The 12473-nt window shown below is 55.0% G+C and overlaps 1 protein-coding gene across 2 annotated transcripts; it reads left to right on the top strand.

Annotated features, from left to right (window-relative positions):
* The first annotated feature begins 1302 nt into the window (after positions 1–1302).
* Ftcd (formimidoyltransferase cyclodeaminase) lies at positions 1303–10960 on the top strand. 2 transcript variants are annotated; one of them, XM_004631814.2, is made up of 14 exons: positions 1303–1421; positions 1870–2053; positions 2927–3055; positions 4034–4122; positions 4202–4381; positions 5251–5388; positions 5461–5592; positions 6709–6770; positions 6936–7062; positions 7220–7381; positions 8956–8999; positions 9151–9289; positions 9759–9854; positions 10686–10960. In XM_004631814.2, the coding sequence occupies exons 1-14, from the start codon at positions 1368–1370 to the stop codon at positions 10770–10772; spliced, it is 1623 nt and encodes a 540-aa protein (XP_004631871.1). In that variant the 5' UTR covers positions 1303–1367; the 3' UTR covers positions 10773–10960. The 2 variants fall into 2 exon arrangements, with proteins under 2 accessions (XP_004631871.1, XP_023571828.1); XM_023716060.1 differs by lacking the exon at positions 5461–5592.
* The last annotated feature ends 1513 nt before the right edge of the window (positions 10961–12473 follow it).

The raw sequence follows: 12473 nt of genomic DNA, 5'->3' as shown, positions 1-12473 counted from the left end.
CACGGCCTTTTTGGCCTTCAAAGCTTTTGCTTTGGCTTCAGCTTTGGGAGGGGCAGGGGCTTCCTTCTTTGCTTTCGGCGCCATCTTGGTAAAAAGGCTCTGAAAGAGTTCTTTAAAGACCCCGTATTCAAATATGACTGCATCTTGAAACCTTGAGTATTAGGGCTTCAACACAAGGACTTGGGGAGGACATGATTCATTCCACAGGAGATCCTTCCTTTCCTCCCAGCCTCGAGACATAGGACCCTGACTGGGGGACTGTTTGCCACTGCTCCTGAGAGTCTTGACTCTTCCCAGTCCCCTGAGCTGCTGCTGGAGACATACGGTCTCCAGAGCCACACAGATTTCCTCTCTGTGGCCACCCCAGCACTACCGTAGGAAGATGCAACTCAGACCCTATGAGACAAAGATTGGGGGCCACTCCTAGGAGAGGCCTGTGGAACTTTAAGAGCACTCAACATTAGGTGCTGGCTCCAGGTTTGAAATGTGGGCAAGGCATTAAGGCTGGGGTGTCCCTACATTCCTAGAACAGCTGGGGTCTAGTGTCCCTATGTGGCCAGCACAGTCATGCAGAAGGAAATCCTACTTTCTTTATTTATTCATTCATGCATTCCTTTTATTTTTATGATACCTGGGATTAAACCAAGGCCTCACTGAGCTATATCCCCAGCCCTTTCTTAAAATTTTGAGACAGTCTTACTAAATTGTCCAGGAGGAACTCAAATTTATGATCCTCCTGCCTCAACCTCCTGGGTAGCTCCCTGGGGAGTGCACTGACACTTATGGCAAATAACAGACACGCAGCACCCATCCTCCCCACAATGTGTTCCTGTATGCAGTCACTAAAATCCACTCAGACAGCAACATCCACCAGGCAGAAACCCAACATCCATTTCACATGAACACCAGCATCCACATATATGTGTATCCTGACACCAGATATGCTCATACTCACACACCCACACACACATGCACAACACACACACACACACACACACACACACACACACACACACGCTGTTTCCATGCCCTTGGCGCTGGGCTGACCTCTTTGGAGGGCCTGTGCTAGGAGAGATGGACCAGGAAATCACAGCCCAAGGTCACCAGAGAGGCCCATGGGCAGCCCTAGGCCATGGTGAGCCAGAGCCCAGTAATGTGCCCCCAGCCAGATTTTACCCCTCCAGGGCCTCCAGTGTCCTCAGCCCAAGCTCCCTGGTCTGGTCACATGCTGCCCTGGAGAGCCACCCCCTCCTGGTTAATAAGAAGCCCACTGTGGGTGGCCCCTAGGGAAATAAGGACCTTGCCACCCCAGAGCAGTGGTCCTTACACCTCCTTCCTTGCGAGGAGTCCAGATCAGGGTGCTGGCCATGTCCCAGCTGGTGGAATGTGTCCCCAACTTCTCCGAGGGGAACAACAAAGAGGTGAGACTGGGAACTCAGGCTGAAGAGAGGGAAGGTGTGGTGGGGGGAGCCGGATAGTCTCGGGGCCTTGGACACTGGGAGATCTGTGAAGGACTTGTGCCTTTCTCTGAAAAGGAGGTCCTTGAGGATTGACCCAGATGTCACAGTGATCCTCCCCTACCCTTCTTGTTATTATCACTTAACCCACAAGGAAACTGAGGCACAGAGGTCAGGCAGGACCCCAGGAATGGGCCCTGAGCCCCTGCTCCTTTCTGGAGATTCTTGTCCTTCCACCCACATCTCAGGCTCCCACCAAGGGACTGGAGAGCAAGGTAGCCTCTAAGCCTGGCCACAGGGGCCAGGTCCCCTCCTTCTGGGCCTGACAACCCCACAGATATTCAGCACCACCCAGCCTGGGTGTGCCCTGAGTTCCTTCTTGGGCTGGGGCTGAGCCTGGCACTGTCTCCAGGTCATCGATGCCATATCAGCGGCCATCACGCAGACCCCGGGCTGTGTGCTGCTGGACGTGGATGCAGGTCCATCCACCAACCGCACTGTTTACACCTTTGTGGGGCAGCCGGAGAGTGTGGTTAAGGGTGCACTCAATGCTGCCCACACAGCCTGGCAGCTCATCGACATGAGCAGGCACCGAGGTAAGCATGGGCTGAGGTAGACATGAGTCTCTGTCTCAAGGTCCCTGCTGGTCCCTGTGTCCCAGTGAAGGGTGGCTCAGGGATTGTGCCCCATAGGGTGGGCTTCTCTTTTACTCTAGCCTAGAACTGGTGGGCTCTGATTCCTCTGGCTTCTCTTCCCTGGGTGGAGTAGATGGAACAAAACAGGAGTAGGCCAGGGCCCTGGAGCAAGAAGGGTTGGGGGATCCCTTCTGGGGAGGAATGGTATCACTGTCTGGATCCTGGGAGCTGAGGTAGCCAGCAGTGGCTCTGCGGAGACCTTGAGATAGGGGCAGGGGACATGATCCCGGAAACTGACCTGTCAACTGTGGCAAAACCAAACAGAATGGGGGTGGTAGGCAGGGGCAAAGGTCAGTGGAGCTCAAGTAGGTCAGAGGCCAGGGTACCAGCTGTCCCTGGTGGGGAGCCAGTAGATCAGAGGCTGATTAGGGACTGGAGGGACCAGCCTGAGGTGGAGGCAAGATCAGGGGTCTGGTGCATGGCTGTGTCTATGCCTGGGGATGGGAAAGGTGCTGGGTGGACCAGGGCTAAGTGTGGAGCCTGGCTAAGATCATACTGCTGCCTGGCCAGCATGTGCCAAGAGGGAGCTCCAGCCCAAATGCTGCAGAAGTTGTGAATTGTAGTAGAGAGAGATTGGCTTGCCTGAGGTGCCAAATGCCTGAAGCCCCACTGCTGCCCTAAGTCTTGGGGCCTCTGTGGTGTCATCTGGTCCCTCAGGGCTGCCAGCCAAGGGATTGACATGGGGCACCTAAAACCAGCCACTACCCTGTGGCCAGTGGAGCCACCAAGGGGGGTGACCAGGGTGTCCCTGAAACCCTGCCTGCCCCCTTGCAGGGGAGCACCCTCGCATGGGTGCTCTGGATGTCTGCCCCTTCATCCCAGTGAGGGGTGTCAGCATGGAGGACTGCGTGCTCTGTGCCAAGGCCTTTGGCCAGCGGCTGGCAGAGGAGCTCAACGTGCCCGGTGAGTGCCTAGGAGGGGCTCTGTTCCAGCTTCCTGAGTGCCATCTGCAAAGGTTTACTTGAAAGGTGTAGAACATAGCTGGGCACAGAGACCATGCCTGTAATCTCAGCATTCTGGGAACTGAGGCAGAGGAGGGCACATCTGAGCTCAACAGGAGTAATTTAGGAACTTAGTGAAATCCTGTCTAAAAAAAAAAAAAAAAGTGATGATGTAGTTCAGTGCAAGGCTCTGGGTTTAACTTGCAATACTGAAAATAACTCCAAAGAAATAGGCCCCCACTAAAGACCCCCAAAAACAAAACAACAAAAAACACCATGAGTGAACAATTGCACAATGCAGGAAATTCCCTTGTCCCTAATAATAGAATGAACACAAAAAGAAACCCTAATGCAGCCCAGCCCTACACACTCAGTTCTGAGCTCCCCAGCAGCAGGGATCATTTAGCCTTGCTGTTGAGCAGTCCAGTAAACTGAGTCAATGGGCATGAAAAATCTTTCATTTTGAGGAATTAGCCTAATCAAAAGAATGACTGGGAACAAACATCTGAACTGGGGACAGGTTGTGTCCATCCTCTGGACGGTGGGAGATAGATGGTATAGGTCCATGTAGATGGCATGAAATGGGCCCGCAGGCCTGGCCAGTGTCCAGGTTGGACCATGTGCTTGGACTATGGGCTAGTTGTGTGTCTTCTATGTCCCTTTATCTGAGGTTGTATTTGTCACACGATGAAATGATTGTAGAAGGGAGGTCAAGTGTCCTGTCAGCACTTCCCACACTCTACGTACCACCCCTTCTCCTGTTGGTGTTTGGACAGGGTGGGTGGCTGTCCTGTCTGTGTCCATCAGGGACAGGCTGTGACATCCACCCTGTGAAGCCCAGGTGTTGGGGCATAGGTCACTCAGCTGGAGGCTGGAGAAGGGCCCTGCCTGGTCCCTTGGGGCAGGGCCTTAATCTTCCCTGATTGCCGGCTCCCTACAGTGTACCTGTATGGTGAGGCAGCACAGATGGCCAGTCGTCGCACCTTGCCAGCCATCCGGGCAGGAGAGTACGAGGGGCTGCCTGAGAAGGTGCTGGGGCTGGGCCAGAGGGGTGGCCACCGTGCGGCATGGGTCTGGGCTCCTCCTCACCTGGGCAACCCCTCTGCAGCTCAAGCAGGCTGAATGGGCCCCCGACTTTGGCCCTAGCAACTTTGTCCCCAGCTGGGGAGCCACTGTCACAGGGGCGCGAAAGTTCCTCATTGCCTTCAATATCAATTTGCTGGCCACCAAGGAGCAGGCCCACCGCATTGCCCTTAACCTGCGAGAGCAGGGTCGTGGGAAGGAGCAGGTAAGTGGGTTGCCTGTCTTTGGGGCCCTGTAGCTCCAGGGCATGGCCACAGTGGGATGGGGGGGTATTGCCTACAGGGGCTCTGCAGTTCAAGCCCTGGAGCCTCAGATTGAGGTTCAGGTGCTGGACGCTGGGAAGTCTGTGCTGTGACAAGGGCTATGCTGTGGTTAAATTCTGACCTCTCCAGGGCCACAGGACAGCTGTCTCCTGACCCCAGATGCCCCCTGTCCCCACATGGTTCAGGTCCCCCTGGTGCCTCAGAGACCCCACCAGCAGGACACAGTGGTTCAACATCACCCTGTCAGAGTGCAGATCCCATGTAGATGACACAGACCACTGGTGAAGGAGGTGGGGACCCAGCCAGCCTTCCTGTCCCCTCCTAAAACCTGGGCCCCTGACATGAGGCGTGGGTTCCCAGTGTACCACCACTCATTTCCATTGTTCATAGCACCCACAAAGTGAATGATCTTCTGGGCTTCAAAGGCAAAATCAGAACCATCTACCACAACCAGCAGGGAGACAGGAGACAGGTCACACTGATCCCATATCAATGTCCCCAGGCCTCAGGATTGGTATGGGCAGTGTGTGGGGTCTGGAGGGGTGGGCATTCCTGCGCCTGACCTTGGGACCTCAGCTTGCCTGTGAATGACCTTTCCCTGCCCCTCCCTGTAAAGCCTGGGTAAAAGAGTTATAGAGTGAAGAGAGCTGCAGCATCTTCCTGGTGCAGACGCTAGCATCCAGTACGCAGCAGCAGCAGCAGCAGCAGCAGCAGCAGCAGCAGCAGCAGCAGCAGCAGCAGCAGCAGCAGCAGCAGCAGCAGGGAGGTGGGCAGGGCCAGGCAGTGTCTGAAACACATGCCTCCTTTGCAGCCAGGCCGTCTGAAGAAGGTGCAGGGCATAGGCTGGTACCTGGAAGAGAAGAACCTGGCTCAGGTGTCCATGAACCTCCTGGACTTTGAGGTCATGGGGCTGCACACAGTCTTCGAGGAGACCTGCAGGGAAGCGCAGGTGGGCAGGGTGGGTGCCTGTGCTCCACAACCCTGGGGCTCTGCTGCCCCATACTGACACTACCACTTGCAGGAGCTGAGCCTTCCTGTAGTGGGCTCGCAGCTGGTGGGCCTGGTGCCCCTGCAGGCCCTGCTGGATGCTGCCGCCTTCTACTGCCACAGGGAAAACCTGTTCGTGTTGGAGGAGGAGCACCGGATCAGGCTGGTGGGTGCCAGACTGGCTGGGCATGGAGCACAGGCTGTGAGGTGTGGTTAGGTCAGGCCTGCTTTTGCACAGTGCTGCTTCTGCTGTGGCTGTCTCACGGTGGCTGCTCCTTTCTTGCTGTTTTGTGTGGTTTTGATCACCAGTGTGCATTTTTAATTTCATCTGAGGCAGTTCTCAGGCATCTAGGTTTAACTTTTCCCTCTTGAATAATCCCTGTTGGCTTCAACATGGCCAGTGGGAGCTGAGTGTGGGAACTCTGTTGGAACCAGGAATTTCTGGGAGACATTTTCCTGCCTCACCCACGGAGAAGGTAGAATGGGAGAAGCTCAGCTCCTTCCTCTAGGGCGGTTTTCCTTACTCACCATATGGGGGCTCAGTCTGACCCCATTCTCTGAAGGCTCAAAACCTTTCCACTTGGGAGGGGCTGCAGTGGGGCAGCGTCTCAGCCTTAGGGCTGGTGGCGTCTGGCCATGAGTGACTACTCCAGGTGGCCTGGTAGGCTGTGTTCATCTTGAGCATTCTCTTCATCTTCCTGAAGCATCTGTGCAGAGCTTGCTTCACAGCTTGTGGATTCTGCCACCCAGCTCTTTGCTCCTGAAGACCATGCCCAGTCAGTTTCCTGACCCTTCTGCTCTCTCTGGGAAGGGACCCCTGACACAGGGAGTAGGCATCACTGGCCTCAGGCTCTGTGAAGTGCTAGAGTTTTGGTGGGTATGCTGAGTTCTAATCTCAAACAGGAGTTATAACTTTATTTTATTTTTATCTATTTTACAAATTTGTTTTGGATCTGGATGGTCACTGTCCCTCCCACTCTAGGGACTAGTGGCAAGGCTGGTCCCACACTAAGAACTTGCTAGATGCTAGGACTGGAGTCTCAGTGGATGTGGGGCATGTGGGACCAGTGGGCAGCCCCTTTCTCTGGTCTCACTTTCTGGTGGTTGCAGGAAGGCAGTGTATAACAATCTGGCAGGGCCTGGTAAGCAGGGCTTCGGGGGGTGGGGTGTAGGTTGTGGGCGGCTGCAGCCTGCCTTATCTCCCAGAAGGCAGAACTCAGAGATAGCTGAGGAATACCTGGCATATACAGGCAGGGACTGAGGCCAGGTACCTACTTGGCAGGTGGTAAGCAGGCTGGGCCTGGACTCCCTGGTGCCCTTCAATCCCAGAGAGCGTGTCATTGAGTAAGTGGCTCTCCATCCCCATCCCCATCCCCTCTCCAAGTCCTATCTTTCTTTTTTGCCCCTCCCTCCACCCCTTCCCTGTTCTCAGAGGTCTGTTGCCTAGGGACCCTGTGAGACCCTCATGGGGTCACAACCCTGTCCCTGCCACTGAGCCCTTCCCCACAGGTACTTAGTCCCTGACAACACAGGTCAGAGCTTGCTGGACTCGTCCCTCCATAACTTTGTCCATGAGGTGGCTGCACGCTCAGCAGCCCCGGGTGGTGGCTCAGTGGCAGCAGCTGCTGGTGCCATGGTGAGCATGGGGGCTGGGAGTGACCTGGGGTTGGAGGGAGTCATGAGTGGGGCCCCAAAGGGAGAGACCTACAAGTGTGGGATCCCAAAGGGCAGGACCCTACAAGAGTGACCCCATCCCATCCCCAAGACAGAGAAGCCCACATATCTGTCCCTAGGGTGCTGCGCTGGCCTGCATGGCTGGCCAGATGACCTATGGGCGCCGCCGCTTTGAACACCTGGATGCAGCCATGAGGCGGCTGATCCCACCCTTCCACAAGGCAGTGGCCCGGCTGGCCTCTCTGGTGGACGCTGATGCCCAGGCCTTTGCTGCCTGCCTGGTGAGCAGAGCCTGGGGAGACATGGGGATGGGTGGGTCTGGGGAGGCTGTGGCTCATGTTCCCTGCTAGGCCAGGAGCCTGTGAGTGGTGCAGGCCACACCACGCAGGCTGTAGCTACGAGAGGCTTATGGCCTCCAGGAGGTGAGCTGGCACCCCAGTCCTCAGACCTAGAGGAAGAGAGACCCAGAGAAGACTATGTCAGCAGCTGGATGAGGCACAGAAATCCTGGAGGAAGAACACAGTGACCGCAGATACATATTGGAGGGACTCGTTGGCCTGAGTGACTAGGGAGCCACAGAGGCCAGGAAATAGCTCTCTTGCTGTGGGTTAGGGAGAGGTTGGGATTAGAGTTGGGGTTAGGATTAGAATTATGAATATGGTAAGGGTTGAGGTTGGATTAGGATTAGGACTATGGTTATGGTTGGAGTTAGGGTTAGGATTAGGATTATGGTTATAGTTATAGTTGATCACCGGTGTGCACTTTTAATTTCATCTGAGGCAGTTCTCAGGCATCTAGGTTTAACTTTTCCTTCTTGAAGAATCTCTGTTGGCCTCAAGATGGCCAGTGGTGTTGGAACTGGGTTGGGGTTAGCGTTAGGGGTATGGCTAGATATTAGGGTAAGGTGAGGATTGTGTATTTGAATTAATGCTAGGATTTTTTGGGGGTTAGCTAGCAGGCTTAGGTTGATTATGGATGATGATGAGGCTTAGGTTTAGGATTGAGTTTGCAGTTCAGGTTGTAGCCAGGGTTGGGTTTGTTGTTTGGTTAGGGTTACTGTTGTGGTTAAGATTAGGGTTATGGTTATGGTTGACTTTGCAGTTGGGGGTTGGGGTTTTGGAATAGGTTTAGTCAGGGTTTGCTTTATGGTTAGGATTGGGATATGCATTAGGGTTAGGGTTTGGGCAGGGTTAGGGATTGGAGTTAGGTTGTTGTTGGAATTAGCTTTATAGTTGTTAGGGTTAGGTTTAGGTTTGGGATTAGGATTAGGGCTAGGGTTAGCATTGGGGATAGGATTAGGACTAGGGTAGGTTAGCAATAGGGTGGGTTAAGATGATGTTTAGGGTTAAGGCTAGAGTTGCTCTGTGTTCAGTACAACTCTTCTCTTTGTGGTCTAACTCACTTGACTCTAGTTTGGTTGAGCATAGTTGCCTGTGTCACATTAACTTGACTTTGGTACTTGGGGTGAGGCTTCCTTGAGCTTTCAGATAGTATCTGGGCAGAGTATTGGGTTACCCAGGCCCACAATCCTCTACGAAACAGTGACCCAGACAGCGCGGGTCACTGTTCTCTCTATGCCCCCGTGGTCTCTGATTTCCTAGTGTGTCCTCTCCTTCAAGCAGCCAGTACCAAGGGCCGTTAACCACAGAGCCTCACAAAGCCCATTCTCAGAGCACTTTTCCTGGCCTGTGCTTATGGTCATGCAGCCCTGGCAATGCTGGCACTGGAAGTGTGGCATGTCAATGTGCCCCTCGGCTGCTCCTTTGTCCCAGCAGTCTGTCTTTTCCCACTTTCCCTCGAGCATGGTGATGGACAAGCTGCTGATCACTCATGGTAATGATCTTTTCCCTGTTAGGAGGCGATGAGACTGCCCAGAAACACGCCTGAGGAGGGGAATAGGTGGGTGCCAATGGCCAGGATGGCCCTGCCAGAGGAGCCTTGGGTGACTATCTCATGTTCCTTGGGGCCCTGTGTGCTTGGCCCTGATGGGAGGCCTGGGGTCAGAGTGAGCCCTTGCCCCCTGCCCAGACCATTGTCCACTCCCTTCCAGACGTGCAGCTGCCCTGCAGGAGGGACTGAGGCAGGCAGTCAAAGTGCCCCTGGAGTTGGCGGAGACGGTGTCCCTGCTGTGGCCAATGCTGCGGGAGCTGGCCCTCTGTGGGAACCTGGCTTGCCGCTCTGACATGCAGGTCCTGGAATGCTGGCACTCTGTGGACTCTGTGGGTGGTCTCTGCTTGTCCTTGAGGAAGAGGACCCATTTTAAGGTCTTGTTTAGGGCTGAGCACTTCCTGGCAGCAGTGGACATGCTGTCCTTCCTGCTTCCTTTTGTCCCCTCCTTGTCCTTAGAAAAGACCCCAGATAGCTGGTAGAGATGGACACCACTCCCATCATGGCATGGAGGACATAGCACAGGACAGAGCCACAACTTGACACCTTGTGGTCACCCTAGGACTGCACAGTCTGTAGGGTCTTTATAAGAGAGATACCATGTCCAGGGTCTGGTCCTGGGGTCTGAAGATGCTGCTCGGTGTCCTGGCCCAGACCCCTCCATGGGCCCTGGGGTGCAGCCTTGGGTCTGGGCCAGGTGACCTTCCTGTGAGGTGGGAGCCCTGCTGTCCGTGATTTGGGAGCCAGCCTGGCTTCCTGGCTTCCCTACAGGTAGCGGCCAAAGCCTTGGAGACAAGCGTGTTTGGTGCATACTTCAATGTGCTCACCAACCTGCAGGACGTGGTTGACGAGGCATTCAGGGACCAGGTGAGTGGTAGGCTCTGTGCGGTGTGACTAGGGGCTGTACAGGCTTGGAGAAAGCATCATCTGGGGACTGTGCTGTGTTCCCTTCCCATGCTTACCCCTGTCTCATGTCTCCTCTCTCCAGAGCCTCCTAGGTAGAGGACTCTAGAAGCTAGCATCTTGGGGGCTGGAGGAGTCATGGGTTCTGGGGAACAATATTAGCAGCTGTGGCTGTGGGTCATAATTTTCATTATTACTATTATCTTTCATTATTATTATTCTTAAAGGAGAACTTGTGGGATGTGTAGTTCACCATATTAAAGTATCCTTTCAGTGGCCATTAGCAGCTCTTTTTTTTTTTTTTTTTTTTTTTTTGGTGGTACCAGGGATCAAACTCAGGACCTTGTGCTTACCACTGAGCTATCTCCCCAGCCCCCAGCAGCTCCTGACCTGCACCTGCCACCTCCAGCATGCCCCCTGTGTGTCCTCCTCACTCCCAGGGAAGCCCCCATTCTTGGGTCCTGCCATCCCCAGCCCTACTCCGGGGCATCTTGGGTGATGACTCAGAGCTGAGCTCTGACCTGGCATGTTGGCCCATGGCCTCTTTCACCCTTGCCTGCAATGGGTGTTGTCCCTCTGGGTATGGGTCGCAGCTCTGTGTTGGAGTCTGTGAACCTGGCTGTCCCCACACTTCTGCCCATGCTGGGAGACCTCAGAGGTGCTTCCCAGAACACCCAGGCATCTGAGTGGCAGGCAGGCGGAGGGCAGGAGGTGACTGTGGGGTCTGGCCTGTATGGACAGCTACTGCAGGCCAGTCAGGCATAGGGTGACCCCACACCTCAATGTGTCCCTCAGATTCACCAACGCATCTCCAGCCTCCTACAGGAAGCCAAGACCCAGGCTGCGCAGGTGCTGGAGAGCCTGGAAGCACGGCGGGCATGACAGCTGGCAAGAGTGACAAATAGCAGGATCTTCTTGTCCAATGAGGCCCCCATCCCTATAGAAATGGGACCACCACTGCATATCCCCTGTGGTCAGAGGCTATGAATGGAGAACAGGGTGGGGTTTGAGGCAGGGACAGCATGTCACCCTCAGTCACCTGTGACCCCCAGTAAAATCTGAACACTTGATTTGTGTGGACATTGGGTTTGGGGCAGGGCCAGGGTGGCAAGCGGTGAGGGTGCCCAACTGTAGTGAGGCCTTGGGCAATGGGCTCAACAACGGTGCCAGGGACCCTGTGCTAGGGCAGAAATCCTCTAGGGTGTAGGACACAGGAGCAGAGGCCAGGATGGTTAAAACCTCACTGCTCATCATTTCCAGCTTGCACAACTGTCCTTGGGGTTTGTTTTGCCTTAGCAGAACAAAACCCTGAGTGTCAAGGGGACAAGCCTTACTGCCTGAAAATTTAAACTCTTGTTCTGGAAATGGGTGTCATCTCCTAAGAGAAATGACAAGAAAAAGAAAACACATCCAACAGACATTGACACCCAGGACCTTCCCTGTCAGACTGAGGGGCAGGAGCTCTGAGCAACCCTGGTCCTGGATGGGTGCAGGTGCCCACGTATGAGGCCATTTGGAAAGCTGGGGTCCCCATGCTCTGTGGCCAAAGGGATGTTCACTGTGCCTCTGCCATGGCCCACTAAGGACAAGAATGCCCCAAGGTCAGTGAGCACAGTCCCGGGGGTACTTGCAGGGATGATCTGGCCTGTGAGCATCCAGGTACAACCCTTGGGTCCCCAGGCTGGTGTGACTCACACTCAGCTCACAGCTATGTACTCCCAGCTGATGGTGGCCACTGCAGAACTTGGGCCCAGCCAGCTCAACCTGCCCTACCCTCTATCTTGCTCAGGCTGTCCCCTTTCTTGGTGGCATTGCCTCAGGGATGGCTCTGCATCAGCTGTGGGGCTCCGGGCACCATGGGTAATCTTGGGTGTGGGACCAGTGGGATCTTGAGGGGGACACAGTAGGCCTTTCTCGGAATGTGACTCCTAAGGAGGAGCAGGGCCATGGGGTTGGGGGACCAGTCTGCTCTGCTGGAGCAGAATCTCCCTGGGGCTGGAAAGACCCTCTGCCCTCATAGACATGGGGACATGTGCCTGCAACTGGGGCAGAGAAGGACTCCTTGGTCAACTGGGAGGGAATAGCAGCTTCAGGACCACACTGGGGAGAAGATGGTGGGGCCATGGGTCCCTGTCCCTCATCCTGCTCAGGACTTGCTGACCCTGTGACCTGAATGGAGGACAAGGCCAAGCCACAGGGTTGATGGGGTCACAGATGTGGACAGGACAGGACAGGGACAGATTTGACTGCTCTGCGCTGGCAAGGTCACAAGGCTCAGGGAGCTGAGGGATGAGGTGTGTGGAATTCCGTGGTCTTGGACCCATGGTGCTGAGGGTCTGCATCCTGTGCTTGGTCCCAGGGATCCCTTGCTGTCTGGAGGAGCAGAGTTTGAGATGGGCCAGTGAGATGGCACACTGATGCTATGCTAGATCAGTGAGGGGGCTCTCCAGGCTACTGTGTCCCTGGTATGTCCTCAGTGCCACCTCAGTCCAAAATCCTCCTGAAGTACGCAGGCAGGAGTGACCCAGCCCCATGCAGGGTGAGAAGCAGAGGCTTCCATGAGTGTCCAGTGGCTGACTGGCT

The sequence above is a fragment of the Octodon degus genome, unplaced genomic scaffold, assembly GCF_000260255.1.
Source record: "Octodon degus isolate 3935 unplaced genomic scaffold, OctDeg1.0 scaffold00045, whole genome shotgun sequence".
NCBI classification, from domain to species: domain Eukaryota; kingdom Metazoa; phylum Chordata; class Mammalia; order Rodentia; family Octodontidae; genus Octodon; species Octodon degus.
This window is presented reverse-complemented; position numbering and strand designations above follow the sequence as displayed.